General features: G+C 52.5%; 1 protein-coding gene across 2 annotated transcripts; it reads right to left on the bottom strand.

Moving 5' to 3' along the window:
* Window positions 1–109: 109 nt before the first annotated feature.
* Window positions 110–27,663, bottom strand: neurl4 (neuralized E3 ubiquitin protein ligase 4). Of its 2 annotated transcripts, none has more exons than XM_030338024.1 (29): window positions 27,464–27,663; window positions 22,384–22,915; window positions 22,226–22,285; window positions 21,447–21,940; window positions 20,738–20,849; window positions 20,198–20,286; window positions 19,977–20,049; window positions 19,210–19,483; window positions 17,809–17,990; window positions 17,280–17,365; window positions 16,686–16,848; window positions 14,112–14,325; window positions 12,715–12,791; window positions 12,117–12,228; window positions 10,391–10,566; window positions 9,728–9,856; window positions 8,991–9,136; window positions 7,265–7,483; window positions 6,739–6,837; window positions 6,009–6,167; window positions 5,398–5,616; window positions 4,886–5,044; window positions 4,396–4,575; window positions 3,489–3,582; window positions 3,228–3,335; window positions 2,532–2,676; window positions 2,116–2,228; window positions 1,658–1,820; window positions 110–1,222 (listed from the first exon to the last, which is right to left on the bottom strand). In XM_030338024.1, exons 1-29 carry the CDS (start codon window positions 27,626–27,628, stop codon window positions 1,018–1,020), a joined length of 4,947 nt encoding a protein of 1,648 aa, XP_030193884.1. In that variant the 5' UTR covers window positions 27,629–27,663; the 3' UTR covers window positions 110–1,017. The 2 variants fall into 2 exon arrangements, with proteins under 2 accessions (XP_030193884.1, XP_030193885.1); XM_030338025.1 differs by having other exon boundaries at window positions 12,117–12,195; window positions 27,464–27,628.
* Between the last annotated feature and the right edge of the window lie 74 nt (window positions 27,664–27,737).

Raw genomic sequence — 27,737 nt, 5'->3', positions numbered from 1 at the left:
ACTGAAGTTCATCTCCGGCTCTTTGATTCTGAAGGCTCTTCCATGACACATGACAGCCCCCCCGCCCTCCCCTTCCTCCCTTCCTCCCTCCCTCCCTCCCTCCCTCCCCTCCCTCCCTCCCTCATCCTTCAGTCAGGTCTTCATTGAACTGGAGTCTCCTCGTCTTTTCGCCCTCCCATACATTTCAATAGTCTGATAGTCGCTGAGCGGATGGGGTGGCACAAGGTGGAGACAAACCGGGTGGTGGTGGTGGGGAGGTTGGGTGGGGTTGGGTGGGAGGGGGGTGGATAGTCCACCAGTACAGCTGCCCTGGGCCAGCCTCCTCACAACGGGACAGGTCCACGTCACCAAACTAAAGTTTTTCTTTTTCTTTTTACTCACAAACGTCAGAACGAGGCGTCGGCTGGCGGGGGGGGGGGGGGGAGGGGGGGGATAGCGACGAGGAAATAAGTGCCAGAAGACCAAACGACAAAGACGGCGAGGGCGACGGGGTAGCGTGGCGACGGTGGAAAAGGAGAACAGGGTCCAGAAAGAAGGAAAAGAAAAATGAAAAAAACGAATGAAAAAAACAATAAAGAGTGACACAGAGGCGTGGGGGCCGGTGAACAGACTCGGGGTGCGGATGGGGAACGGGGTCACTTTTAAAAATCGCCCCACGAGTGTCTCAAACATAAAGTGCAGGCAGTATCGGTCCTCCACTGGAACCGCAGTCGCCCCTCCCTCGCTCATTTAAAAGTGTCCAAGGGTAAAGTAAACCAAAAACAAAATGAAAAAACGTCAAAACGTTGAATCGTCAACAATCCACAACAGGAATACGGTATTCCGGAGAAGTCTCTTTTTGCTCGGGAAGGCGGGGGGCCGTCGATTTTGGTTGTCCGTGTTCCGTTCCAAGTCCAGGGGAGTGGCTCAGAGTGGCGCGGTCGACGCCCCCTTCACCTCTTCAAACTCCTCCCCCCTTTCCCCCACCGTCCCCCCGTCCCCGTCCCCCGTCCCCGTCCCCCCGGTGGTGGGGGGGCGTCACTCCACCCGGATCAGCAGTCCGTACAGTAGGGTTCCCCCCTGCTCCTTGGAGGTCCACTCGATCTCCGTGTTGCTGAAGCGGGGGTCCAGGGGCTCGCTGGCCCCCAACGCCTGGGGCCCCACCTTGTAGGAGCCGGGCCGCACGCACACCTGGAAGCCCACCTGGGCCTGGTGGCACCGGTGGGAGCGGGGGTCCCGGAATCTAGAGAGGAGGAGGAGGACAGGGAGGAGGAGGAGGAGGAGGAGGAGGAGGAGGAGGAGGAGGAGGAGATCTTGATGAGGGCAGGTTCATAAATGAGGTGGTACAGCTGTAGCATCAGGGCTGATGTAGCATCAGGCAGCTGGATACATATTTGTACATTATTTTCTATTAGAGCATTTTGTGTATTTTTTTTCAGGTTTCAAAGGTTTTTTTTTGGAGGGAATTGCTGAATAAATGCATCAGGTTTCCAAACTCAAAAAAAATCAACGTTTGAATAATAGTGATTTCAGATTTACCAAAATAATCAGTAGTTAGTACTTTTTTCAAAAATCAAGCAGCTCTAGCCTGATGTAGCCTCAGGGCTGACGTAGCATCGAGGCTATCCGTTTAAAGTGAGACTATGGCAGCGCCGGCCGCAGACTGGGGGGGACTTACTGCACTTTGGGGGCGAAGGTCTCCTGTCCGGAGTAGCGCATGGTGGGCGACAGCTGCACCCTGGGCAGCTCCTTGCCCGGGGGGCAGTTCTCCTCGGGCTCCGAGTAGCCGCCGTGGGGTTCCTCCGTCTTCACCGGAGACACCGAGAGCACGGACGACGTGCCTGCAGGGGGGGCACAGCCGCGCAGGGTTTACCTCCGGCGCCACCGAACGTGCTCCCCCACACCCAGGGTTAACAGCATGGGCAGCGTTAGCTCCAGACGCTAATAGTTAGCATCGACAGTGTCGGCACATAATGCTAATCCTATTTCTAAATTTATTCAGTTAATGCTAATACTTAGCATTCGAAGTGTAAGCATCAACACTAATTATTAGCATTGGCGTCGTTAGCTCAGAATTCTGATACTTTGCATTGGCCGTGGTAGCATCAAATGCTACTCGTTAGCATTGGCGCCTACCAGGCAGCAGCTGGCTGTGGTCCAGGGTGCGTCTCAGGGCGCCCACGGTGGTGCCGTGGTAGGCGATGTGCCACTTCTTCAACGCATTGGACACCTCACAGTGGGCCTTGATCCTGGAGAGAGAGAGAGAGAGCATGAGACAGAGAGACAGAGACAGAGACAGAGACAGAGAGAGAGAGAGAGAGAGAGAATATTGTTTAAAAATACATTAGACCCTTTTGCAGTAGACTTCACTTCATTAGATAGAAGTAGCAGACTGATAATCATGAGTTATCTGTAAAGCACAAACTCTCAAACCACCCAACTCACTGACATCTAACCACAGGCTCAACCACAACAACAACAACTACTACTCAGCTCCCAGTCACTAGCCAGCGTCCGCTCTGGATGGGCTGAGGCTGATGGGGGGGTCCTACCTGAGGGCGAAGCGGCACCAGCCGAAGGGCAGGGCGTAGTCGCGGGGGGGCTCCCCCCTCTTGTAGTAGGCCTCGTCGCCCCGCAGCTTGTGGCACGACTCACAGTAGCACAGGTTGGACTTGGTGTCCTCGCTGAAGTAGCCGTCTGGGGGGCAGAAGGACATTCAGAGGATGAAGAGGGTTTGGCTTGGTGAGGGGGGACGGAGAGGGGCGATCGACATCCTTTATTGATCCAGGGGAAGGCCATTACAACATATACAAATAAAAACTGAAATACAAACGCAAACAGATATGAACCGTCGGTCAAGCAACCAGAACAACACTGCAATACATGAAGTAAAAACATAAATAATACATGGCATGAAGAGATGCCCTTTGAATGATCTCGACACTGCGGACGAAATGTTACAGCGGAAGGAGAGCTAGCTGCAGTCCGATACCAAACTCTCAGTGACATGCTCTAGAATGGCGTTTTGAATTCATAATGATCAAAAATCTTGTAAAATTCCATATGATAGTGGTGATAATACTTGATCCCATGTCGCCTTACGGAGGCACAGAGGGCAGGCCGTAATGAGACGCACTACAACGTAAGACGCCATCGTGTTAAAAGGAACAAAAGAGAGGCTACACTCGGTGCAACCTCTCACAACCGCATGCGGCTTAGCGGGCTAACAGGCTAGCATGCTGGCGTACCGGGCAGCGTCAGGAGTTCCTTGAAGCGCGCGCACAGCGCCTGGTACTCGCACGTCTTGTTGGGGTTCACCTCCGGAGGCGGGGTCCAACATACGCTCTCTTTGATACCTGGGACACACACGCACACACACACACACACACACACACACACACACACACACACACAACCACACACACACACAGTCAAAAAACAGGACAAGCCTCGTTGTGTTGAGCCGTTGTTTCTTCCCGGAGAGAGGCTGAACATGGCCGTCGTCTCACCATCCACCATGTCTGCTTTCTCCATGTCGCCCTGGCAACGGGCCTCGCTGCCCTCCCCGCTGGCGGCTGGCACGCTGTTGGTCACTATGGTGACCTGCCGCGACAACACCACCGGGCGTTAGGATACAGGCACGGGTACATGTAGTCAGCGCACTGCATTGGTGATCTATTTAGCGTCCACTTAGTTAGCCAGCGAGCCAGCTATCCAACAAGCTATCAGCGAGTTAGCCAGCATGGTCGCCATCAATCAAGAGTTAGCTTTCCAATTAGCTGTTGCTAGGCAACAAATAGCAATCAGCTCTCCGTTGCAATTTATGATGCTCAGAATTCATTACAATTCAAATATTCAGTTTCAAAAGTCGCAAGCAGTGTGTTTATGTGTTTGTTTTTGCATGTTTGTGTGTGCTTGTGTGTGGATCATGTTTATGAGAGTGAGTGAGTGAGTGAGTGAGTGAGTGAGTGAGTGAGTGAGTGAGTGAGTGAGTGAGTGAGTGAGTGAGTGAGTGAGTGAGTGAGTGAGTGAGTGAGTGAGTGAGTGAGTGAGGATCATGTTTATGCGAGTGAGGATCATGTTTATGTGAGTGAGTGAGTATCATGTTTACGAGAGTGAGTGAGTGAGTGAGGATCATGTTTACGAGAGTGAGTGAGTGTGTGTGGATCATGTTTACGAGAGTGAGTGAGTGTGTGTGGATCATGTTTACGTGAGTGAGTGAGTGTGTGTGGATCATGTTTACGTGAGTGAGTGAGTGTGTGTGGATCATGTTTAGGAGAGTGAGTGAGTGAGTGTGTGTGGATCATGTCTATGTGACTGAGTGAGTGAGTGTGTGTGGATTATGTGTGTGTATGTGTGTGAGTCCGTGCGTGTGTGTGTGTGTGTCCGTCCGTCCGTTCGTGTGTTTGCACTGACCTGCTGACACTGGCCGTAGAGGTCTATGAGGGGGTAGCAGGGCGAGGGGATGTCCTGGGCGGCGACGCCCTGGTCCATGCCGTTGACGTAGAGGTGGAGGCCCCCGGCCGTGTCCACCAGCAGCCCCAGCACCGTGCCCTCCGGACACGTGTCCAGGTTGGGCCCGTAGTTCTCACAGATCTGAGGGGATATCGACAGGTTGGTACTGTGTGTTGATGTGAGGGGTATGAGCGCGCGCGTGCGTGCGTGCGTGCGTGCCTGTGTGTGTGTGTGTGTGTGTGATGGTGTGTGTGTGTGTGTGTGTGTGTGATGGTGTGTGTGTGTGTGTGTGTGTGTGTGTGTGTGTGTGTGTGTGTGATGGTGTGTGTGTGTGTGTGTGATGGTGTGTGTGTGTGTGTGTGTGTGTGTGTGTGTGTGTGTGTGTGTGTGTGTGTGTGTGTGTGTGTGTGTGTGTGTGTGTGTGTGATGGTGTGTGTGCGTGCGTGCCCACCTTGAGGGAGTTGTGGAACACGGAGTCCCTCTGCAGCAGCCAGGTGGAGCGCTTCAGGCAGCACGCCGCCGAGGGGAAGTTGAGGCGCTCGGGGGCGTGGCCTATCACCCCTAGCGACAGGGAGGAGGTCCAGCTGGGGTTCAGACGGTCGATCTGGAACTGGGGGGGGACACAGGAAGAATGAGGGGTCACACACACACTGCCTCCACCCATCACACACACACTCTACCTCCACCCATCTCACACACACACACTGCCTCCACCCATCACACACATTACCCCCACACACACACACACACACACTACCTCCACCCATCACACACACACATACACACACTGCCTCCACCCCGCACACACACACAACCTCCACCCATCACACACACACTACCTCCACCCATCACACACACACACACCTTCACCCATCACACACACACACAAACAGACACTACCTCGACCCATTATAAAAATACAGACACTACCCCCGCCCGCCACCACCACCAGACCCCCCCTACCTGGAAGAGCTGCTGGGGGCTGAGGGGCTGGGAGGTGACCAGCAGGCCCTGGTTGTAGCTGGAGACGCGCGCCGCCGTCTGGCTCTGATTGGACAGCTGGATGTTCTTGCCGTGGTTCTCCAGGAAGGACATGACGGTGGGCGGGGCCAGAAGGGGAGGAAGAGGAGGGGGAGGAGGAGGAAGGGGAGGAGGAGAACCGGCGCAGGTCTCGCTCTCCGCCTGGACGAGAGAGAGGGAGAGGGAGAGGGAGAGGGAGAGGGAGAGGGAGAGGGAGAGAGATTCACCAACACTGATCTGACCACAAAGACGATGATTCTTGTCCCTCTGTGACTCTACCTACCCCTGCTCCCAAGTCTCCCTCTACCTCTCCTCTCCTCTCTCTCTCCCCCCCCCCCCTCTTCCCTAGACCCCTCTCTCTCTCTCTCTCTCTCTCTCTCACTCCCTCTCTACCCGTTGGCCATGTCTCTACTGCCCGCTGTCTCCCTCCCCCTCCATGTCTCTCTGCGTCTCCTTCTCCCTCCCCTGTCCCCAGGTCTCCCCCTCCCTCCCTCCCTCCCCCCATGGCCCAGCTACCACCCCCTCTCACCCCCCTCCCGTCCCCCCAGCCCTACCTCCAGCAGCGGGGTGCAGCGCTCCTCCTCCCCCTCCTCGCTGTAGCTCTCGGAGGTCAGCGAGGGCGCCTTGGTCCCCTCGGGGTCCTCCGTCAGCGAGGAGCTGACGATGGAGACCGCCGTCACGCGGCCGTACAGGTCCAGCACCGCGTACACGTTCTGCCAGGAGGGGGGGTGGTTACAACGGTGTGTGTGTGTGTAGGGGTCAGTGGGTCTGTGTGTGTGTGTGTGTGTAGGGGTCAGTGGGTCTGTGTGTGTGTGTCGGGGTCAGAGTGTGTGTGTGTGTGTGTGTAGGGGTCAGTAGGTCTGTGTGTGTGTGTGTGTAGGGGTCAGTGGGTCTGTGTGTGTGTGTGTGTAGGGGTCTGTGTGTGTGTGTGTGTGTGTGTGTGTGTGTAGGGGTCTGTGTGTGTGTGTGTGTGTGTGTGTGTGTGTGTAGGGGTCAGTGGGTCTGTGTGTGTGTGTGTGTAGGGGTCAGTGGGTCTGTGTGTGTGTGTGTGTGTGTGTGTGTAGGGGTCAGTGGGTCTGTGTGTGTGTGTGTAGGGGTCAGTGGGTCTGTGTGTGTGTGTGTGTGTGTGTGTGTGTGTGTAGGGGTCAGTGGGTCTGTGTGTGTGTGTGTGTGTGTGTGTGTGTGTGTGTGTGTGTGTGTGTGTGTGTGTGTGTGTGTGTGTGTGTGTGTGTGTGTGTGTGTGTGTGTGTGTGTGTGTGTGTGTGTGTGTGTGTGTGTGTGTACCTTGGCTACAGCCGTGGCCGCGGGCCCCATGTCCTCCCCGTCGATGAACACGTGCATGGTGTCGTCGCTGCATCGCTTCACGCCCACGCGGTTACCCACCTGCTCATCACCACGACGACGACGACGCCGACGACAACAACAACAAAAACAACAACACGTTACCCACCGTGCCCCGGCGGCCATTCACACAAAGTACAAATCAGATTTTGAATCGTCTCAAAGATGTATTACTTTTCCCAGAACACTACTACGAACACTACGAACACTACTCGAACTCAACACTCCACCAAATGCTTTCTCCCTCCCCCATCTCTCCCCCTCCCTTTCCCTCTCTCGCTCACCCTCCGCTAGGCGCGTTAGCACCTAGCGGAGCGTAGCGCGAATTAGCACCTAGCTCCACTCGCTATGCGGGCGCCATCAGGAGAGTGTCCACATGTGTGTTTGTGTGTGTGTTTGAGTGTGCGCCTGTGTGTGTGTGTGTGTCTGTGTGTGTGTGTGCGCGCGGCGTGCACTTGGCCCTCCTCACCCGCAGGCGGTGCAGCGAGCAGCCGTAGTTCTGGCGCTGCAGCAGGCCGTTGCGCCGCACCTCGGCGCCCGCCAGCAGCCAGGTGACGCGCGAGCGCAGCTGGGGCAGCGAGGCGGTGAGGCCGGCCAGCGGGCAGGAGGGCAGCTCGGGGGGCGCCAGCGTGGTCAGGCCCACGTGGAGGGAGCCCCCCCACTGCTCGTCCACCTCGTCCACCTTCACCTGGAGTGGGGGGGGGGGGAGAGAGGGGAGGGGCTTAGTCATTATTATTATTATTATTATATCCTTTATTTAACCAGGTTTAGGCCCAATCCCATTTCTACGGGTAAGGGGAAGGCGTAAGGGGTAGAAATGGGATTGGGCCTAAGGCCCAATCCCATTTCTACCCCTTCCCCTTACCCCTTCCCCTTACCCCTTCAAAACAAGGGGGAGGGGTAAGGGGAAGAAATGGGATTGGACCTCAGTCGATTCAAATCTCTTTTACAAGAGTGACAGCGGTACACAGTTCCAACATAAAACACTTGACGAAAGGCCAGGTTCAATACAGTAATAATACGTTTAGATCATTGACTAAAACATTTGCAGTTTCCGATGCCGAATCCGACATCAAACTCTTTACGACAGCTTTAAATTCACTGAGAGTAACTAGGGCTTGCAGCTTGAGCTGCTTCTGCAGGTTGTTCCAGGAAGACGGTGCAAAGACCTTAAAGGCCTTTTTCCCCCCGTTCTGTCCGCGAGTTCATCATCAAAGTTAAATCAATTCAATTAAATTCACATTTTATTTGTATAGCCCTTAATCACCGTTACAGTCTCAAAGGGATAAACAGGCCGAATATTTATGACACATTATCAACGCGACGGATCACGACAATGACGCAGCAGAGGACGTTCAGTTCGTTATTAAAAGTTGAGCGGGGACAACCTTGTGTTTTAAATGCCTGCGGGTGTGACAGTAAATAACAATGGCCTCCGCTCTACATTAAAGTCCAGCCCATTATCCTCCCTGTTCGCCTCTGGTTAATCCCAGAGGGGAAGAGAAACACTGCCAAACCGGACGGACATCATAATGACGATGAAAACCCTTTTTTGCTTTATATAGTGTGAGAAGCAGAAGAAGAAGAAGTCTGTAACACTACCCTACTCTCTCCCTAAGGGGCGTGTAGTCCTGGACGGAAAATACTGTGCTACATGATTACGATGTCTGTATAGAGCGGAGATGAACCAAAAAACGAATTTGCCCATTTTCAGCATGTTTTGTGAATTTGCTTCCTCGTCACATCAGTCCAGACGTCTGCCAAACGTATCGGTGTACGTTATCGGGCCACCCCAAGTGATTAGCAGCCAGGTCCTTTTTATGACAAGTTAACCATTCAATTCTATTATTTTTCAGAAATGGAAATGAAGCAGCCAGTATCGCTATCGTTTAGTCCGTGGTCTCTGAGGACCAGCCACGCCTAAAGGCTCAGTTATGGCTCCGCGTCGACGTGACGCAATGACCACGCAGACGCTTCGACGCAGTCGTGAACTTGTTTAGGTTCTGCCTCGGGTTCTAGTGAGCGGACCAATCACAGCCCTTGCTGCTGCGTCGCCACGACGCAAGGTTACAATTTATGGGAGGCTCACGTCAGGCGACGTGGAACCATAACGAAGCCTTAAGAGCTACCGTTGGTATGGGAACGGGGATATAGGCGATCAATACCCCGCAATGTCGACCATCAATCATTCGTACCTCAAACATCTCGTCCGTCCGGAGCTCCTTGGCGCTGAACACGATTCCGTGGGCGTAACCGCCGACCCGTACCGCATGGCAACTGTCGCCTAGCAACACCACGTTCTTACCGTGCTTGTTGTGGAGACGGTGGGCCACGCCCGCCACTGCAAACACACAAGACACACACACACACACACACACACACACACACACAGACACACACACACACACACACACACACACACACACACACACACACACACACACACACACACACACACGCACAGACACACACACACACACACACACACACACACACAGACACACACACACACACAGACACAGACACACAGACACACACACACACACACACACACACACACACACACACACACACACGAGAGAGAACAGACTTTGGTCAATAAGTTCTAAACTGGACCGTACTCTGTACTTGGGTTCGATTAAAGTCATAATAGTCTACATATCTTTTATAAAAAGATCCACCCTATTCTTAAAACAGACCTGTCATGAGATTATTATTCAATAGTTAATGAATACAATTGTTCAAAACGACTCTTGAAAACATTGGCCCAACTCTTTGGGACAGGCCCGCCCGCCCGCCCCCCCCCCCCCCCCCGAGTTTTGTAAGGACACAAATCTGAAATTCATTGATTCTACTCTATTGAGATCTAAGGATATCTTGGGAGCCTGCGCTGCCCGCCCCTGGCCACTAGAGGGGGCCGGAGTGCGAGTACCTGGGGATTGGACGGGGAAGCTCTTCTCCGTGATGTTGCTGGTGCAGAGGCTGTTGTCCAGCGGGCCCGAAGAGCTGGTGATGGACACCTGGACGCACTGGCCGTACAGGTCGATGACGGCAAACACCTCTGGGGGGCGCCAGAGAGAGGGGGGGGGGGGGCTTAGAGAGTCATTCGAGGACAACAACGGTAACAATTCGTTTGAGGCGGGGTCAGAATCAACCCTGGGGTCATCATCGGACTCACACAGGAGTTGCTCTTATAAATAAAATACAATTACATAAAATGTGAACTGATACAATATATGTATGTGTATATATATATAAAATATGAAAATTAAAAGATATATATAAAGATACACAATAAGGTAATACAATATAAAGATATATACAAATAGAAAGATACATACACACATAAAATAAGAAAAAAAAATATATATATATATTGTTGTAAAATTACAATAAAATAAAAGGTGAACTGATACAATATATAGATATATAAAAATCTCAAGATGTATATAAACGATGTTATACAATTAAAATAAAATAAAATAAAAAGCTGAACTGGCATACAATAAAAAAATAAATAAAATCACAGCTACATAAAAATAATGCTGAGAATGTGATTAACTCCCATCAGGGCGGGGGGGGGGGGGCTCCTCACCCTTGCCGGGGGGCAGGCCGGTGCAGGCCACGCCTTGGTCCACGCCGTTGATGTAGTAGTGCAGGTCGCCGCTGGCCGAGCGCATCATGCCGATGCGGGAGCCAGTGGTCAGGGAGTCCAGGTCACAGCCGTAGTTGTTGCGCATGGTGTTGCCGTCCTGCATGATGGCCGTCCCGCTGAAAGGGGGGGGGGGGGGGGGGGACACAGAACGGCTGTAGTAGAGGTGGCGGCTCGCTGGGGGGGGCACTACGACAGGAAGGGTGATGTCGCACAACGACGTCAGTTAGGAAATGTCTAATTAATTCTAAATAGGGATGTCCGATATTGGCTTTTTTGCCGATATCCGATATGCGATATTGTCCAACTCTAAATTTTCGATTCCGATATCAGCCGATACCGATGTCGATATTTGGGTTATTTATTTTTCCTCAAACCTAATTTAGGTAACATTACATATCTCCTGTTGTGGAATTAACACAACATGCTTAATGTTATTGTGATGCCCCACTGGATGCATTCTTGAATGCAACAAGGCTTTCCAAATGTTAACATTGTCTGTGCAAAATAAGAAAAATACTTCAACTTAATTTAAGGGAAAAGTGCCATGTTTATTTTTATTTTTTTAATGGTCTCAGACAACAGTTTGGATTACACTCTCCCTGAGATAATCTTGACAATGCCCACAACAAATAGGGCAAACTTGACTTCACAAATGATAAAACATTGTACCTGAACAACTATGTGCAACATAGCAGTATGTTTCTTTAACTAAAACTCAATAACCTTAATTGAATAAATGCACAAATATGAGTCAATTACAATGTGCACTGTACTGCACAATTTTGAAAACATTTATTTGAGCTATAAATAAAAAAAATGTTTTAAGGCAAAAAAAATCCGATACCGATATTGACCGATATTACATTTTTATGCTAATATCGGGCCGATAATATCGGTGGGCCGATAATATCGGACATCTCTAATTCTAGACCGTGCCGTCTTCTCCTATGTTCGAAAGGTAGTAAACCTTTTCATCCCGCCTTCACCCGATGACGTTTTACCGTAAAGGTTAAGGAGAGGTGGCGTAAAGGTCAGGAGGTTTGACGTTACGAACTGGGGCCCCCGGTCTTTGTACTGGGGTGGTGAGGATATACTACATAAGCATCCCCTCCCAACACCTCTACCACGCACCGACCGGTCTCCCATCCAGGGACGCACCGGGCCCGGCCCTGCTTAGCTTCCAGAGAAGCCAGGGTTGCTATGCAGGGAGCCGGCCACAGGTAGGTGGCTACCTGAGCTATACACTATTGATCTGTATTTTAAACACATAAATCACATGTGCGAACTGCACAATGCCAAAAAAGAGTTGAAAATAAATGTAATTTTGTATTTTCGTTGGGATCCATAATTGTTTCACAACTACCGATACGAGAGCCGTAAGGTCTTAAAGGAGAAGCGCCTTTAATGAATATATCTTCCTGTTCGTTCAGAGGCTGTAGAGCCGCCCACTCCTCTAAACTACACCTCAGTTCAGTGCCCCTAAGTGGAGCACAGGTGTGTCTCATCAACCCCTAACGAGCAGGAACCCCGTCGGCCAATCAGAGGGGAGTCACGCAGTAGCAGGTGTTTAACCTGTAGGGGGAGTCGTCTGACGCACACCAGTGTACGAGCACGTCGTACAGCGCTGGGGTGGGGAGGGGCTTCAGCCTCCCGGGGGAGCCCTTACCTGAGCATCCACGTGTCGTAGTCGATGTCCGTCATGGTGTTGGGGAACTCCAGCTCTTCTGGCCGGATGGCCGTCACGCCTAGAGACAGCGACACAGAGGAGGACGGCACCACTACCAGCATGTTTTAACATGATCGTAGAGCAGGGAGGACAGCACACACACCATACCCCCCCCCCCCCCCCCCCCCCACCCCGACGGACCCGCCCGCTCACACAGTCAAACAATCCCCCCCTTAGTGGCTTTGCTTCAGAGGGAAGACGCCTTACTACTCGCAGTATGTGTGGCCGCCACCTAGTTGGCGTGTAGCTTGGACATTGTTACAACAACTGCTACATATTTAAGTCAACAAATTGGTACTCTTTAACTGCTAGTGTGACATCAACAATCATATGCACATTTAAAAAAATATATGATAATGAACACGCACATTATTTTGTACATACACAATTAAATATATTTCTATATGCCTGTATTGCCTGGATGTCAGTTTGTGTTAGGTATGTACCAACATGCTTTTAGGTGGTTTACGGTCTCTAAACGGTTCGCCGTGTTGTCAGCGTGCGGAGGGGCGGGGCCAGTTTTACTCAAACGACTCACCTGCCTCGATGGAGCCCGACCATCGGTCCACCATCCTCTGGATGATGATCTCAAACAGCTCCCCGTCCCGGAGGCATCTGGGGGGGGGGAGAGGGGAGAGGGAGAGAGAGACGGAGGACGATAGCATTAGCTCCAATGCTAACTCACTCTGGAATTCCCTTCCAGTGACCTCATTTAAATGCAGACCAAAAACAGCGTTCAGTTAAATTCAAGGCCCTTCCAAATTATTTGGGTGACTTTTCACTTTTCATTTCATTATTATTTATTTCACTATTCATCACCGTTTTGATTTTTTTATTTTTTTATTTATTTCTTATTGCTTATGTTTATTTATTTTTTCCACAATGTCTTGCTTTTTAAAAAATGTATGATGACTATATGCTCTGTAAGGTGACCTTGGGTGTCTTGAAAGGCGCCTCTAAATTAAATTTATTATTATTTATTATTATTTATATGTTCATACTATTATCACTTTAACTTGAATGTATGCATCATTTTAATTCTATTGTCTCTTAATATCTATTCAAACCACCCTATGGTTGGTCGTGTCTTTCTATGTTTCTCCTAAAAGCGCATTGAGTCATTGTGTACCATATGAAATGTGTTACACAAATAAACTTGACTTGACTAGCTTAGTGCTAAACCACCACACTGCCTCACGGTGCAATAAAGGCTTCAGATTAAAGTTTGCAACATGGAGGCAAAAAGATTTCTGAAAAAGATTTTTAAAAGAAGATGCGATAAAAAAAACGTGTTTTTTATCTCATGTACACCCCTGGAATAAATGTGAGTGAGTGCCCTGATGTGGAGAACATCATAGCACTGGCTGGAGACAGATGGAAATGAATTATTCAACACCCTTTGCTTGATTAGCGGGCAAACCAGCATGATGTTCCCCACCAAAACTCTCTCACTGGAACCCGCGATTACAAACCATTAGTCGCCCTGCTACAACCGTCTGCTCCTCAAACGGAGATCAGAAGAAAGTTGATTTATATCAATCAGTCAGTCCGCCAGCCTGCCTCTGCCATAAGCGGCTTATAGTGGATTAAAGCGGACACGTTCTACCACCAGGTGTGGGTGATTCGCCGTTACAAGCCGTTTGGGAAATCGGCCTCTTCTGACATCACAGGTGGGCGTGTCCACCTAGATGTGTGCTGGACAGATCGGTCTACCGGCCTACCCCGGTGGACTGTTGCACACGTTGTCATCTATCCAGCACACATCTATGTGTGGACACGCCCACTTGTGAGGTTAGAAGAGGCAACTGCCAATCCCATAATATGTCACCTTTAAGGCTCAGATAAACACTCATCTACCGATTGATCCACAACATCAACAACAACACCCTGAGGGCAAACAAAACAGACTGGAAGCCCCGCCCCTCTCCGCCCCACCTGTTGGAGATGACGATGGCGTCGTTGAACTCGCTGCGGCAGTTCTGGCGCAGGGCGGTGCGTCCGCCGTTGGTGATGACGGCGTTGCCGCCGTGCAGGTGGTGGAAGCGCAGGTCGTTGGCGGGGTTGGCGCCCCCGCCCAGCGAGCACGGGCTCCCGGGGGTCATGGCGGTGGGGCCCTCCAGGCAGTCCTCGGGGAGGGGGGGGAGGTCGGCTGGGGGGGGGGGGGGGGGGGGGGGGGGGGAGAGGTTAGGACGGGGGGGTGGAGGAGTAAGTAGCCCGATAACGCCGTTTCTGTCGGATCCGTTGCCGCCTTTTCAGGCAGCGACGGATCCGTCGGCCAATCAGATCGCGTGACCCATACGCCAGACAAGCCTTCCAGGATCACCGATCCGTCGGCCAATCAGATCGCGTGATCCATACGTCAGACAAGCCTTCCAGGATCACCGATCCGTCGGCCAATCAGATCGCGTGACCCATACGTCAGACAAGCCTTCCAGGATCACCGATCCGTCGGCCAATCAGATCACGTGACCCATACGTCAGACAAGCCTTCCAGGATCACCGATCCGTCGGCCAATCAGATCGCGTGACCCATACGTCAGACAAGCCTTCCAGGATCACCGATCCGTCGGCCAATCAGATCGCGTGACCCATACGCCAGACAAGCCTTCCGTCTACCGTCGGCGTACGTGTGCAGTGGGAACGCGTAAGGTACACCGGGTTCGATCCCCTGTGTGTGTTCAAGGTGTCGCGGTTGAATTTGTTTCCTGAATGACTCAATAGGAGGAAATTAAGTTGTACGCTTGATCTCAACGCTTAAGGATTAACATTATGAAGGAGATCAAAGGAGGATTTATTTAGTTGGTTAGTGAATAACATTATTTTATTAAGAAAACGCTGATAGTTTAACATTGCAAGTATTACTATTTTGGAAAATGTGGTTAAAGGTCTCCCTTTGACTCCCTGATGTAATTAGAAATGGCATAAAAGTGCACGTGTGATGCTTGTCTAAACACTGTGTATGTGGGTGTGTGGGTGCGTGGGGTTGTGTATTCCTCGATTGCCCGGGCCTGTTAAGAGCCCTCTACAATCCCACATTTACCGGCCTCGTATAAACCCCAAGTGGGACCAACGCCTTCCCCATCCAGTTGGGAAGGAGACAAAGTCCAAAACAGCCCAAATATGAAGAAACACAACAGACAAACCATGTTTTCTTTTGAACGCATGACGTGTACCGTGACGATGGGTACTTTCGGGGAAACGTTAAATACAAAAACAGGACATGTGCTCTGGTGAACCTTGAAACTCCGGCTCCAAACGCTGGTCATAACAAACATCCCCTTGTCTGGAGAGGTCAGGACTGAGGCCGGCCCAGTTAATAATTCATAAAGTTGGATTCCTCTGAAACCACACTGAACGTGTGTTTGAAGGCCGACGGTTGAATAACATTCTCCGAACAGAAGATAAGAGGGCGGTCAGACTCTCAGCCAATGGCCTTGAGAGTTCAACCTGGCATTGAACTCTCAAACCCCGTCACTGTTACTACGGATACAGACGAGTAACTGTCGCGTTTAGTATTTAGAGTTTGGTTTAGTATTCTTAGTAAACTATCGGATCTCGTTTTCCTTTTCTTATTATTATTTTTTTGGAGGTACTCAACATACCATATGGCCATGATGTCTTTTGTCACCGGCTCGTTAAAAATAAAACACATGGTTATGTACATATGGTGAAGAGCCATTTACTGTCTGCCCCTGATGTTCATAATTCCTGGATATGTTGGTTGCCTGGCAACCATATGCGTCGAGTACCTATGCTTAAAATAAGCTCGCTTTGTACAGAGGGTGTCATAAAGACACGGGAGAAGGGAGTTTAAAATTAAACAAGTGCGATATACCAAGATAACTTCTGCGCAATAGACATCCGATCCTGAACATTTGCATTAAAAGAGAAAATTATAGCAAAATCAAAATTTAACGATCCAATCATCCGTTGAATATTCCCTTCTAGGTGTATGTCGGTGTTGGCTCTCCCTACCCGCTCACTACGGTGATGCGTGTCTCCTCCAATGGGATCGTCGGTCATTTTATAACACTGTTATTGCAGTGGGAGAGAGATTTCTCGTTTGCCCCAATTTCATTGAATCACCCCCCAGGGTGGACCTACCCTCGATGAATACAGGTCAGTACTACCAGCGGAAGTACACCCCCCATCTGGGCCCCTAATGTTTAGAGCGGGTCGCTTTGTGCCAAAGAAATGTGTCCCAGATTTACTATCAACCACTTATAACCCCCCTCCCCCATCCCTCCTCTCTCTCACCCCAACCCTCCCCGGTCCCTCCCCCCCAAACCCTCCCCTAACCCTCCCCCAAACCCTCCCCTAACCCTCCTCCTCCCTCCCCCCCTAACCCTCCCCCAAACCCTCCCCTGTTCCTCCGCCTCCCTCCCCCCCTAACCCTCCCCCAAACACTTCCCCCCCCTCCCCCCCCCCCCCCAACCCCCCCCTGTCCCTCCTCTCTCTCGCCCAAACCCTCCCCCCCAACCCTCCCCTGTCCCTCCCCCCCCTCCTCACCCATGTCGTCCATGATGGTGGCCTGCGCCGCCTGCCCGTACAGGTCCACCACGGCGTACACGCTGGGCGGGACGTTCCACGCCGCCGGCCCCTGGGCCACGCCGTTCACGAAGAAGTGCAGGCTGCCGTCCTCCTTGCGGACCACGCCCACCGTGTCGCCTGCCTGGGGGGGGGGGGGGGAGGGGGGGGAGGGTTATGGCTTAGTTAAGGGTCCACGTCGACGCAACCCAAGGGTGTTCACGGACCCCTTACGTCCTTGCCGGACCCTTCTTGCGTCCACCGCAAGGGCCGGACGTGCGCCGCACAAGATATTGTAACAGCGGACCAATCACAGGCCTTTCTGCTGCGACGCAGCAGCGAGGCCTGTGATTGGTCCGCTGTGATTGGAGGGTGGATCTGATCAAGCCTCAATCGTTATCATTCGTATATTTAAATAAACATGACTTGTGTTGTGCCCGCTTACAATTACGCCACAATAAAGTTTTGGCTTGAAGAGACGAAACTACATCTCAAGGTGACATGCATGTTCCTGGTTCTCAGGGGCGTGTTTAAGGCAGATGGGGTCGTTGGGGAGGGGCCAATAGAAACACTCACTTTCAAGCGGTCCAGGTTGTGGCCGTACTCGTCCAGGATGGTGGTGCCGTTGTGCATCACGCCGTTCCCCGTCATCATCCACGTCCCTGGGGAACCAAAGCCACACCCACACAGAACCGTTAGACCACACCCCCACAGAACCGTTAGACCACACCCACACAGAACCGTTAGACCACACCCCCAAAGAACCGTTAGACCACACCCCCACAGAACCGTTAGACCACACCCCTACAGAACCGTTAGACCACACCCACACAGAACCGTTAGACCACACCCCCACAGAACCGTTAGACCACACCCACACACAGAACCGTTAGACCACACCCCCACACAGAACCGTTAGACCACACCCACACAGAACCGAGGGGCGGGCTCAACACTGTAACACAGTCAATTTGGCGACTTTGTCGTTAGTTTTAGCGACTTTTAGTCATCTCCGGTGACCGAAAACGTATCTAGCGACTGGCGGCAAATATCTCCCCCCCCCCCCCCCCCCCCCCCCCCCCCCACGCCGTGGCCTCGTCCTCACCCAAGCGCAGGTTGGTCATGGTGGAGGGCAGCTGCAGGTAGGCGGGGTTGTGCGTGGTCACGCCGATCTCGATGGAGCCCGCCCACTTGTCCACCATCTTGTCGATGCGCACCTGGAACACCTCGTTGGAGCGCAGGGGCCGGGCGCTCAGCACCACGCCGTGGTTGAAGTCGTCCGTGGCGCTGAGGGGGGGGGAGGGGAGCGGCGGTCACACGGCGGGGACGTTGACGTTGAGCAGGCACTTGTATATCGATGAACAACACTATGGCCCTATCCCATTTCAACCCCTTACCCCTTCAAAACAAGGGGGAGGGGTAAGGGGAAGGGAGGGAGCAGGTTTATGGGCTCCAGCAGAGTCAACTACAATGAGGGCATTTAGCAGACGCTTTTATCCAGAGCGACCTACATGGGTTAATACACACGTTGACACGCCGACGGCAGAGTCGAGCACGCAAGGCGACAGCCAGCTCGTCAGGAGCTAGTTAGGGTTAAGCGTCCCGCTCAGGGACACGTCGACACTCAGCTAGGAGGAGCCGGGGATCGAACTAGCGACCTTTTCGGTTACAAGACAACTGCTCTACCTCCTGAGCTAAGCCGACCCACGAGCTAAGCAGACGGTTCTGAGACAGCCGCTTCGCCGTCGTCGGACCACCACAAGGTGGCGCTCATCCACACTAACCATGCTCCTGCTGTCTTTATGTACCAGGGCACGGTAATATGAAGACTAGTGAAGATGAGCTTGCTACCCGGGCCCCTATAAGCCTGCTACCCGGGGCCCCATAAGCCTGCTACCCGGGCCCCATAAGCCTGCTACCCGGGCCCCATAAGCCTGCTACCCGGGCCCCATAAGCCTGCTACATGGGCCCTCGGACGTTAAACCAGCTTAGCGTCTGCTAAATGCCCTAGATGTAAATGTGAATGTACACGGGCCCTGGGACGTTGAGGCAGCAGAGCCATCGTTAATGTAACGAGCACCACCTGTGTGTCCCGTCGGGCCCCTCTGTGGGGAGGGCCTATTAGCATGCTTTATGAACCGCGCCCGTATGGGCTGGAGCGGCTGCTCCAACAGTCATTTAGAGCATTCAAGGAGACCCTTACTGCCAGCAAACCGTTTAACGGCAGTAAAGGAGATTCACTCGTTTAAAAATAATAAAGAAAGAAAATAATAGACGATAATAATAGAATAATGGAGAAAAAAATGGGAGACGAAATGAGCGAGTAGAGAAAGGGGGAGGAGGGGGGGAGGAGGAGGGAGAGGAGGGAGGGGGGGAGGAGGGGGGGAGAGAGGGGGAGGGGGAGGAGGGGGGGAGAGGGGGGGACGGGATGGGGAGGGGGGGAGGGCGGGATGGGGAGAGAGAGGGGGAGAGGGGGAGGAGGAAGGGGGGAGGGGGGGAGACTCACTGGGGTCGCAGGGCGGTCCGACCGTCGCTGATGATGGCCGCCTTCTGCCCGCAGTTGGCGTGGAAGAGCAGGCGGTCCGGGCCCTCGGGGTCGGGGGTCAGGGAGAGGGTGGGGCGCGGCCGGCCCGTGTCCGGGGACAGCGCCCGCATGATGGCGTTGTTGCGCCGCAGCCGGTCGCTGTGGTTGTGGTTGTGCACGATGGTGACCTTCACCGCCATGCCGTAGAGGTCGACCACGCCGTACACCACGCTGGGCGTCTGCGCCGCCGCCACGCCTGGGGAGGGGGGGGGGGCGGGGGGAGAGGAGGAGGACCAATGAGGTGGGACAGGGCAACGCCGACACCTCGAGAACAACAACGAGGCCACTGACATGTTCGCCACCCAAACCACAGCTGATTGGCTTAAATTAGTACCACGTGAGTGACATCACCAGACACTCGCCGCTGATTGGCTTCAGCGAGTGCTGAGTGACACCACCGGGGGCTAATCACAGGGCCGTTCAGAGACCTGTTTACGGTCGCGTTGGGGGCGGGGACGTCGAAGCGGACTGAAGGAGTTTAGAGGTGAGCTAAACCTTGAGCTTACACATGAAAAAGAAAATACATCCAAGGCATATGAAGACAAAACAGGGTTCGTATGCCCCGGCTCACTCCTTCACAAAGGCTCCTCCCTCCCTCCCAGCGTGTGAGCTAGGGCCCCCCCTGCAGCTCGCAGTGCTCTGGGACTTTGCGCTAGAATGTGCTCGCCATCTGCCGCCTTCGCTCTCACCTTGGTCGATGCCGTTGATATAGAAGTGGAGGGCACCACTTGCCTTCCGCATCAGCCCTATATGGTCTCCCTCCTAGGGGGGAGGGAGGGGGAGAGAGAGGGAGAGGGAGACAGAGACAGAGAGTTATTGAACGTCCTGAGAAAAAATATCATTCGGCTACAAGATTAACATGAGACGGTTGTGGAGTGCCGGGGTCAAAGGTCATGACACACTGACTGACCTGTAGTTCGTCCAGGCTGAATTCACAGTATTCCCTGCGAGTCCCTTTCCCATTGGTCAGAATTCCGCAGCCGCTCATCATGATTGTACCTGGGAAGAAAATACAGTATTACAAACAGTACAGGGAGATACACACACACACACACACACACACACACACACACACACACACACACACACACACACACACACACACACACACACACACACACACACACACACACACACACACACACACACACACACACACACACACACACACCTTCTTTGAACCTCACTAACACACAAACAAACATACACACTTAGATGTTCTTTACCTGTACACTCCCCTCACTGAGGAAGGTATGACCATACAAAAAACACCTAGGACATTAGCACATGCGTACGTTTGTGCGTGCGCACATGTGCACGCACGTTGTGCATGCGTGCGTGTGTCTGCGCGTGCGTGAGTGCGTAAATGTGTTCGCAAACGTGAGCGCATATGTGGGTGCGATTTGCGAGCGTGTGTGACGCACGTGGTCGACAAAGTGCGCCCCTTTACCTGAGCGCAGGTTGGTCATGGTGGCGGGGTAGCTCAGATGGTTAGGGTTGTGGGTCGTCACTCCGATCTCTATGGAGCCGGACCACTTGTCCACCAGCTTGTCGATGCGGATCTACAGCAGCCGGAGGAAGAGACTAAAATCAGAATCGGCGCAATTATTCCTCCCGCCGAAGAGTCTGTGATGTGAATGTCGAATCGAGGTCGTCAGGGCCCCTCTGGCTGCTTCTGCTGCCTCCGTGTGGAGACCGGAGGGTCCTCCACACGTCTGAGACGGATGGGGAGAGGCAGCATGCACTGTCCCTGAACCTGACCCTGTGTGCTGGAATAGACCGGCCACGGCACCACCCACAAACTTACTACACCCCAGTGAGACTGTTTTGCGCTAGCATTCATTATTCAGGCAAAAATCATGATTCAAATATTAAAACCAATTTTCAATATGCATGCATCAAAGAAGGTGACAGATTGTACCACGAGGTGTTGAGTGTGACGCCCACTTGTGATGTCAGAAGAGGCAGATTTTCAAAACGGCTTTTAACGGCTAATCACACTCACACCTGGGAGGTGTAATGTGTCACCTTTAATTAATAATTAAAAAACTAGCATAAATATTAATCTGCGTTTGTTAAAAAAAAAAAAAGAGAAGTAAACAATAATAAAAAGAGGCGAACAAAACAGGGCACGCATCGAGGCGCGTGATTGGCCGCACCTCGAACATCTCGTTGTGCCGCAGGGGGCGGTTGGTCATGACCACGCCGTTGTTGAACTCGTCCAGTGGGCGCCGCCGCTCCGCCGTCTTGTTGTTGTTGCTCAGCTTGATGAGGGTGCCGCACTTCTCGTGGAAGAGCAGCGCGTCGTTGGTCGTCATGGCGCCCGCCGCCGCCGCCACCGCCGCCGGCACGGGCAGAGTGCCGCCCCCGCTACCGGCGGGGCTGTTGTTGGAGCTCCCGCCGGCTCCTCCCCCGCCGCCCGTGGACCCTCCCCCTTCGATGCTACTGGCTCCGCCCCCTCCGCCACTACTGCTGCCACGGTCGCTTCTGGTGGAGGCGGAGTCAGACCCGGGCGCCCCTCCCACGACTCCGCCCCCGTTACTCCCCCCTCCCCCTCCCCCTCCCCCGTCGACCCCCCCGCCCTCGTCCTCCGAGCGGTAGAGAGACACGATGGCGTTGTTGAACACGTCAAACAGCTGGTGCTCCGTGAGGACTGGGGGGCGAACGAGAGACAGAGACAGAGACAGAGACAGAGAGAGAGAGAGAGAGAGAGAGAGAGAGAGAGAGTGAGTGACGGGGAGAGAGAGAGAGAGAGAGAGAGAGAGAGAGAGAGAGAGAGAGAGAGAGAGAGAGAGAGAGAGAGAGAGAGAGAGAGAGAGAGAGAGAGAGAGAGAGAGAGAGAGAGAGAGAGAGAGAGAGAGAGAGAGAGAGAGAGAGAGAATAATCAATGCCGATAATCAATAGTGGTCATGTCGGGCTCTGTGGTGGACTCACTTACCCGTGTCTGTGTCGAGGTTGTGGGGGAACTTGTCCGGTCTGCTGCAGGCTAACTCAGGGCCTGGGGGGGGGGCGGGGCGGAGGGTAAACAGCCAATCAGCCGCGAGCAAAAACAAAACCACGGAGACAGAGCGAACGCCAATCAAAACAACAACCTACCTTCCACGCCGTTCTGCGCCGCGCTCGCCACCCCGTTCGCCGCCGTCAATCCGCCGTCCTGCCGGCAGCCGCGCACCAGCAGCTCCTCCTCTTCGTCGTCGTCCTCCTCCTCCTCCTCCTCTTCTTCATCGTCCACCTCCTCCACGTCCACGTCCTCCACCTCCTCCTCCTCCACCTCCACGTCGGGGGGCTGGCAGCCCACCACCGTCACCTGGGTGCACTTGCCGTAGAGGTCCACCACGGCCCAGAGGCGGGGCGGCAGGCCGCTGGCGGCGGCGCCACAGTCCTGCCCGTTGACCCAGAGGTGCAGCTCGCCGCGCGCGCTGCGCTGGATGCCCACGCGGTCGCCCTCCGCCAGCTGGTCCAGGTCCCGGCCGTACTCCTCCAGCACCGAGCGCCCGTCCCGCAGCACCGAGCAGCCCGACACGATCCAGGAGCCGCCCTTCAGGCCCGTGGCGCTGCTGGGGAAGTCCAGCGCCGCCGGGTCCAGCGCCGTCACGCCGATCTCGATGGAGCCGCTCCACGAGTTCACCTGGAGGCACGGAGGGGTTAAGGGGTTAGCCTGTAGCGGCGCCGTTGGGCCGGGTTATAGGAACATGGGAGGAGCTTGAGGTTAGCCTGTAGCGGCGGCGTTGGGCCGGGTTATAGGAACATGGGAGGAGCTTGAGGTTAGCCTGTAGCGGCGGCGTTGGACCGGGTTATAGGAACATGGGAGGAGCTTGAGGTTAGCCTGTAGCGTCGGCTTTGGACCGGGTTATAGGAACATGGGAGGAGCTTGAGGTTAGCCTGTAGCGGCGGCGTTGGGCCGGGTTATAGGAACATGGGAGGAGCTTGAGGTTAGCCTGTAGCGGCGGCGTTGGACCGGGTTATAGGAACATGGGAGGAGCTTGAGGTTAGCCTGTAGCGTCGGCGTTGGACCGGGTTATAGGAACATGGGAGGAGCTTGAGGTTAGCCTGTAGCGGCGGCGTTGGGCCGGGTTATAGGAACATGGGAGGAGCTTGAGGTTAGCCTGTAGCGGCGGCGTTGGACCGGGTTATAGGAACATGGGAGGAGCTTGAGGTTAGCCTGTAGCGTCGGCTTTGGACCGGGTTATAGGAACATGGGAGGAGCTTGAGGTTAGCCTGTAGCGGCGGCGTTGGGCCGGGTTATAGGAACATGGGAGGAGCTTGAGGTTAGCCTGTAGCGGCGGCGTTGGACCGGGTTATAGGAACATGGGAGGAGCTTGAGGTTAGCCTGTAGCGTCGGCTTTGGACCGGGTTATTAGGAACATCATAGAAGCGCTAGCTTAGCCTGGGCTTGGCTTCGGACTTGGTCATTGGTAGCTTGAGAAAACCTTTAGCTTTTACAGTTAACCTAAATTCAGTGTGGACTGGCTATAGTAACATGATTGACAAGTGCTTTAGCTTGCGAAGAAGAATAATGTGTATTGGTCATTGCCCAAGTACTACACACAAAATGACATCTCTGCATTCAACCCTTCACCAGCAGCACTGGGAGCAGTGGGAGCACTGGGAGGCCACACAGGGCAGTGCCCGGTGACCAGCCCCAGGTCATGTGTGGGAGGAAACGGGAGCACCGGGGCGGAAACCCACGTGAACACAGGGAGAACATAGAGAGAAGGTCCCCTCCCTGGGTCTGGGTTTGACCCAAGGCTGTGGGTCAACTCCAATGAACACAGGAAGAACATAGAGAGAAGGCCCCCCCTCACTCTGGGTTTGACACAAGGCCCTCCTGGCTGTGGGTCAACACCAGTGCCAACCACCCTATGAGGTCACCCTAGTCTAACTTTGGGCCTCTAGATCATAGGAACATGAATTCTTGTGACTTAGAGGAAGGGGGCACTTAAAGGTCAATAGGTCACTGGGTCAGGTTCAAGAAGCAGACGTCTTGAAATATTCATGTTACAGAATAGGATGTAACAGAATAAATACTTCAAGTGACATGAATACAGTTCAATCCCGGTTCAACAAAATCCACTGTTAAAAAAACAACTATTACCAAGTACCAACCATTATTAATTGGAAAATAATTTGTCATATTTGTTGAAATTATCTATACATCCTGGACGTAATCAATATATCTAATTCCAGTATATGTGACTGCCTGTAAAAAGCCTTTCCAATCTTTTTATTCGACCCATATTAAATGATTGACCTGTCTGTCTATCTACCTGCACGCACTCTGTCTGTCTGTGCACTCATGCGCATGACTGGTGTCTTCCACAAGACTAGACAGACCTATTCCTAAACTAGCGATCTAGTCGCGTGTGAGGGAGGGGGATTTAGGGTGATGCCTGAAGGGAGGGGGGGGATTTCAGTTGGATACTTTCTAAAAATTTGCTTACTGTGGAAGGTTTCTCCAAATTGCCTGCCAATGCTTTAATGTAAGCATTCAAGCGTCTCAATTACAGAAGAATAAAATGTGTTATTCAAATCAGAGTGCCATGAGTCAACCCAATTTTTAACTAAATAATAAATATAACATAATTAAATAAAACTACTAGCGAGGGATGGTTGCAGCTTCACACATTCACTTTGTCTGAGGTCAATTATTATTTTTATTAAAAACATGCTAAGCTAATTTTAATATGGGGACAAACAAAAATCTCAAGTGTAGTCGTTTCTCAAAGTAAAAAAAGCCAGGAAGGATGGCTTCAATTTGTAGCCACCCAAAATAAGCCCTGCAGCTTTATAGATCGGGTGGTTATGACATCATGTCTTTGTTCGACCTTGGAAGACGACATGATGCGCACTCGGCTGTGAGGTGTTCCATTTCCCCACAGTAACGCCACCAAATTAAAAAAGTGCTCCATGAGTGAGCTCTCAAACGACACATGAAACAAGCTATTTTTATTCTGATTTTCAAACGCGTCTACGGGCCCCACAACAACGGGCGAAAGCTGAAACTATTGCATACTTTCTCCCTGTTCCATATATGGCCCAGCCACATTGACATACCTCTTGCCATTGTGTTTCACTATAGTTAAGAGAAGATGTCACTCAACCAAAGAAACATCCCACATTTCCAAGCAGAACATTTCTAGAACCAGTGGCATGCAGCCACACACAAATCCCCCCCCCCCCCCCTCGCCCCTCTTCACGGGCACTGGATCTGGGGTCTAGCACAATTTTTGGTGGCCAAATCGATCATGTGCGTTTAACAATTACCGTATTTCAACGTCCACTGGCTTGCTCTCCAAAAGCCCTTGGTTAGCCTGTCTGCCCTATTTAAGGCAGTGCGCGATAACACAGATTGTGTGAATGTGGGTTACCGGACTGAGAAACAGTACCGTACAGTACACTGCTCATTCACGCACTCAGCACAGGGACCAGAGAGCTGGGCGTCTGCAGTCTACCTTTTAGGTGGATCTCACACATGCAGTGCAGCCAGTTCTCCATCAATACTAAAAGCACAGAGAGAGACAAACATTAGGGCCGCCTAATGGTTTGATTTTAAAAGCATCACATCAGCCACCTGATGGGCAAGCCTGGAGTCTCTGTTGCGGTTACGTGCGGTCTGAAGGAAAACATTGGTACAACCGGAGAATCTCGCTTACCAGTGCATAATTAAATAGAGTCAAATCTAGATCTAGGCAGTCTTTCAACATTGGAATCAAACTGTCCTTGAAGGAATGCATTTGGAAAGCGAGAGCTACACGTGAATGTACATCGACTGGATTAGTAGACGATACCCGGCCATACTACAGCACTCAACACTGATCCAAGCGAAAACAAAATCATACTTGATATGGAAACACAAACCAGGGGTGTATTTTTTGGTTCTTCTTCTTCCTCTAGGCCTCAATAGAATAAACAAACAGGAGCAAGGTTGCCAAGTTGCTTGCTCTGTACTGGAAAGATGTTGACTAGGGGGCGAGTAATGAATGGCATGACGCGTACGCACACGCACACACACACACACACACACACACACACACACAGTATAATAAGCTTCTTAGAAGCTTCTTCCTATCACATATGCAGCATCATAACAAGCATGTAATGTATATGCCAGAAATAATCCATAGGACCCTTTTATCTCGTTCCAACTGCCATTGTCTGGATGACAACAGAGGCTGGCGATGGAGGGTCTTTGGGCATAGCACTTTATTTTAATGTCTGGCAATTTGGGAGGCATTGGACCGGATGTGGGTAGGTCAAAGTGAATCTATGACCCATTCACCCACCAGCCGGCCTGCACTGTGTTGTTGACAAGCCAAGCACGCTGGCAGTCCTTTCCGAATAAACATACTTCAAGTGGAACCAGGATACCAGTCGATAGACCCCAAAACTTACCCTGCTCTTCTACATTATCAGTGGTATCTGCTCAGTCGAAGCACAATCTAAACAAAGTAGACGCCGATGATGTTGACACGGATGCAGTGTTTAACCGGCGGTGTGTTCTTCATTTCGCATACAGAGATGACTGCCATCTGGACGCAAAGTTGACACTGAGTGTCCTCTCATTATTTCTCAGTGTACTAGTCTGCACGCCCGGGAACAGCAACAACCATGTAAGCCTGGCTTGTGTACTATCGACATTGGCTTATCGGGAACCAATAGCCTAAACAGCGACAGTCCGTCAGATTACGTGGTCGTGTTAACAGGCTTTTAGGACAGATAAACAGCAGTGCGCTCCTCAAAGCACCCTAGAGACATGGTAGCCAACCGGAAAGCAGATATATTACGGGGCTCGGTGCTACTGGTGGCTAGTATTAGCCAGCTAGCACATTTAGCTTCCAGTCCAGGTCAGATTGATCATATCGGCTACAGGGACTGTCTTGAGCTAGCCTCGTAATCAAGTGGGATACACAAGTGGTCCTGTGCACATCCCATCCACACTGCCTACAACACACACACACTCTACCAGGGATTATAATCCTGCATCGCCGAGTTAACCATGACAACACTGACTTGACAGCTTCTTAAATTGCTGTCAAGTGTCCCACCGCCCCGACCAACAATAGCCGAAGCCCCACTGCGGACGACAGGAGCCAGCACCGCACGGACCCCGTCCTCCCCGCGTCCCCCCGCAGCTAATCACCGCTGGAGACCACAGGGCAGGGCCTCCTGTGTTTACCTTCTTGTCGATACGGACGGTGAAGACATCCCGGTCCTTCAGCGGCTCCCTGCTCAGAACCAGCCCGTGGTTAAATTCCTGAACGGGTTGGTTGCGCTGAGCGGTTCGGTTGGAGTTGGACAGGCCTATCAGCTTTCCGCTGCGCGGATGCAGCTCGGCCGCCATCTTCACTGGGCGGCGAGTTTCACGACACTTCACTTTGCGACAGCGGGGTAATTGGCAACCTCTCCTGCGTCCCGACACCCTAAACCGCGCCCATTCTCAGGATGGGACC

This window comes from Gadus morhua, chromosome 17 (genome assembly GCF_902167405.1).
Source record: "Gadus morhua chromosome 17, gadMor3.0, whole genome shotgun sequence".
Lineage (NCBI taxonomy): Eukaryota > Metazoa > Chordata > Actinopteri > Gadiformes > Gadidae > Gadus > Gadus morhua.
Note: the sequence above shows the minus strand (reverse complement) of the source record. Positions and strands in the feature narration are given on the sequence as shown.

Excerpts from the sequence above, each read along its gene's own strand:
- neurl4 (XM_030338024.1), bottom strand. The coding sequence starts at position 27,628 with ATGGCGGCCGAGCTGCATCCGCGCAGCGGAAAGCTGATAGGCCTGTCC. Across the intron at positions 19,484-19,976 it reads TATCAACGGCATCGACCAAG|GCGTGGCGGCGGCGCAGACG; the intron begins GTGAGAGCGAAG and ends CCCCCTCCCCAG. Across the intron at positions 5,045-5,397 it reads GCCCCCAGCAGCTCTTCCAG|TTCCAGATCGACCGTCTGAA; the intron begins GTAGGGGGGGTC and ends GTCCCCCCCCAG.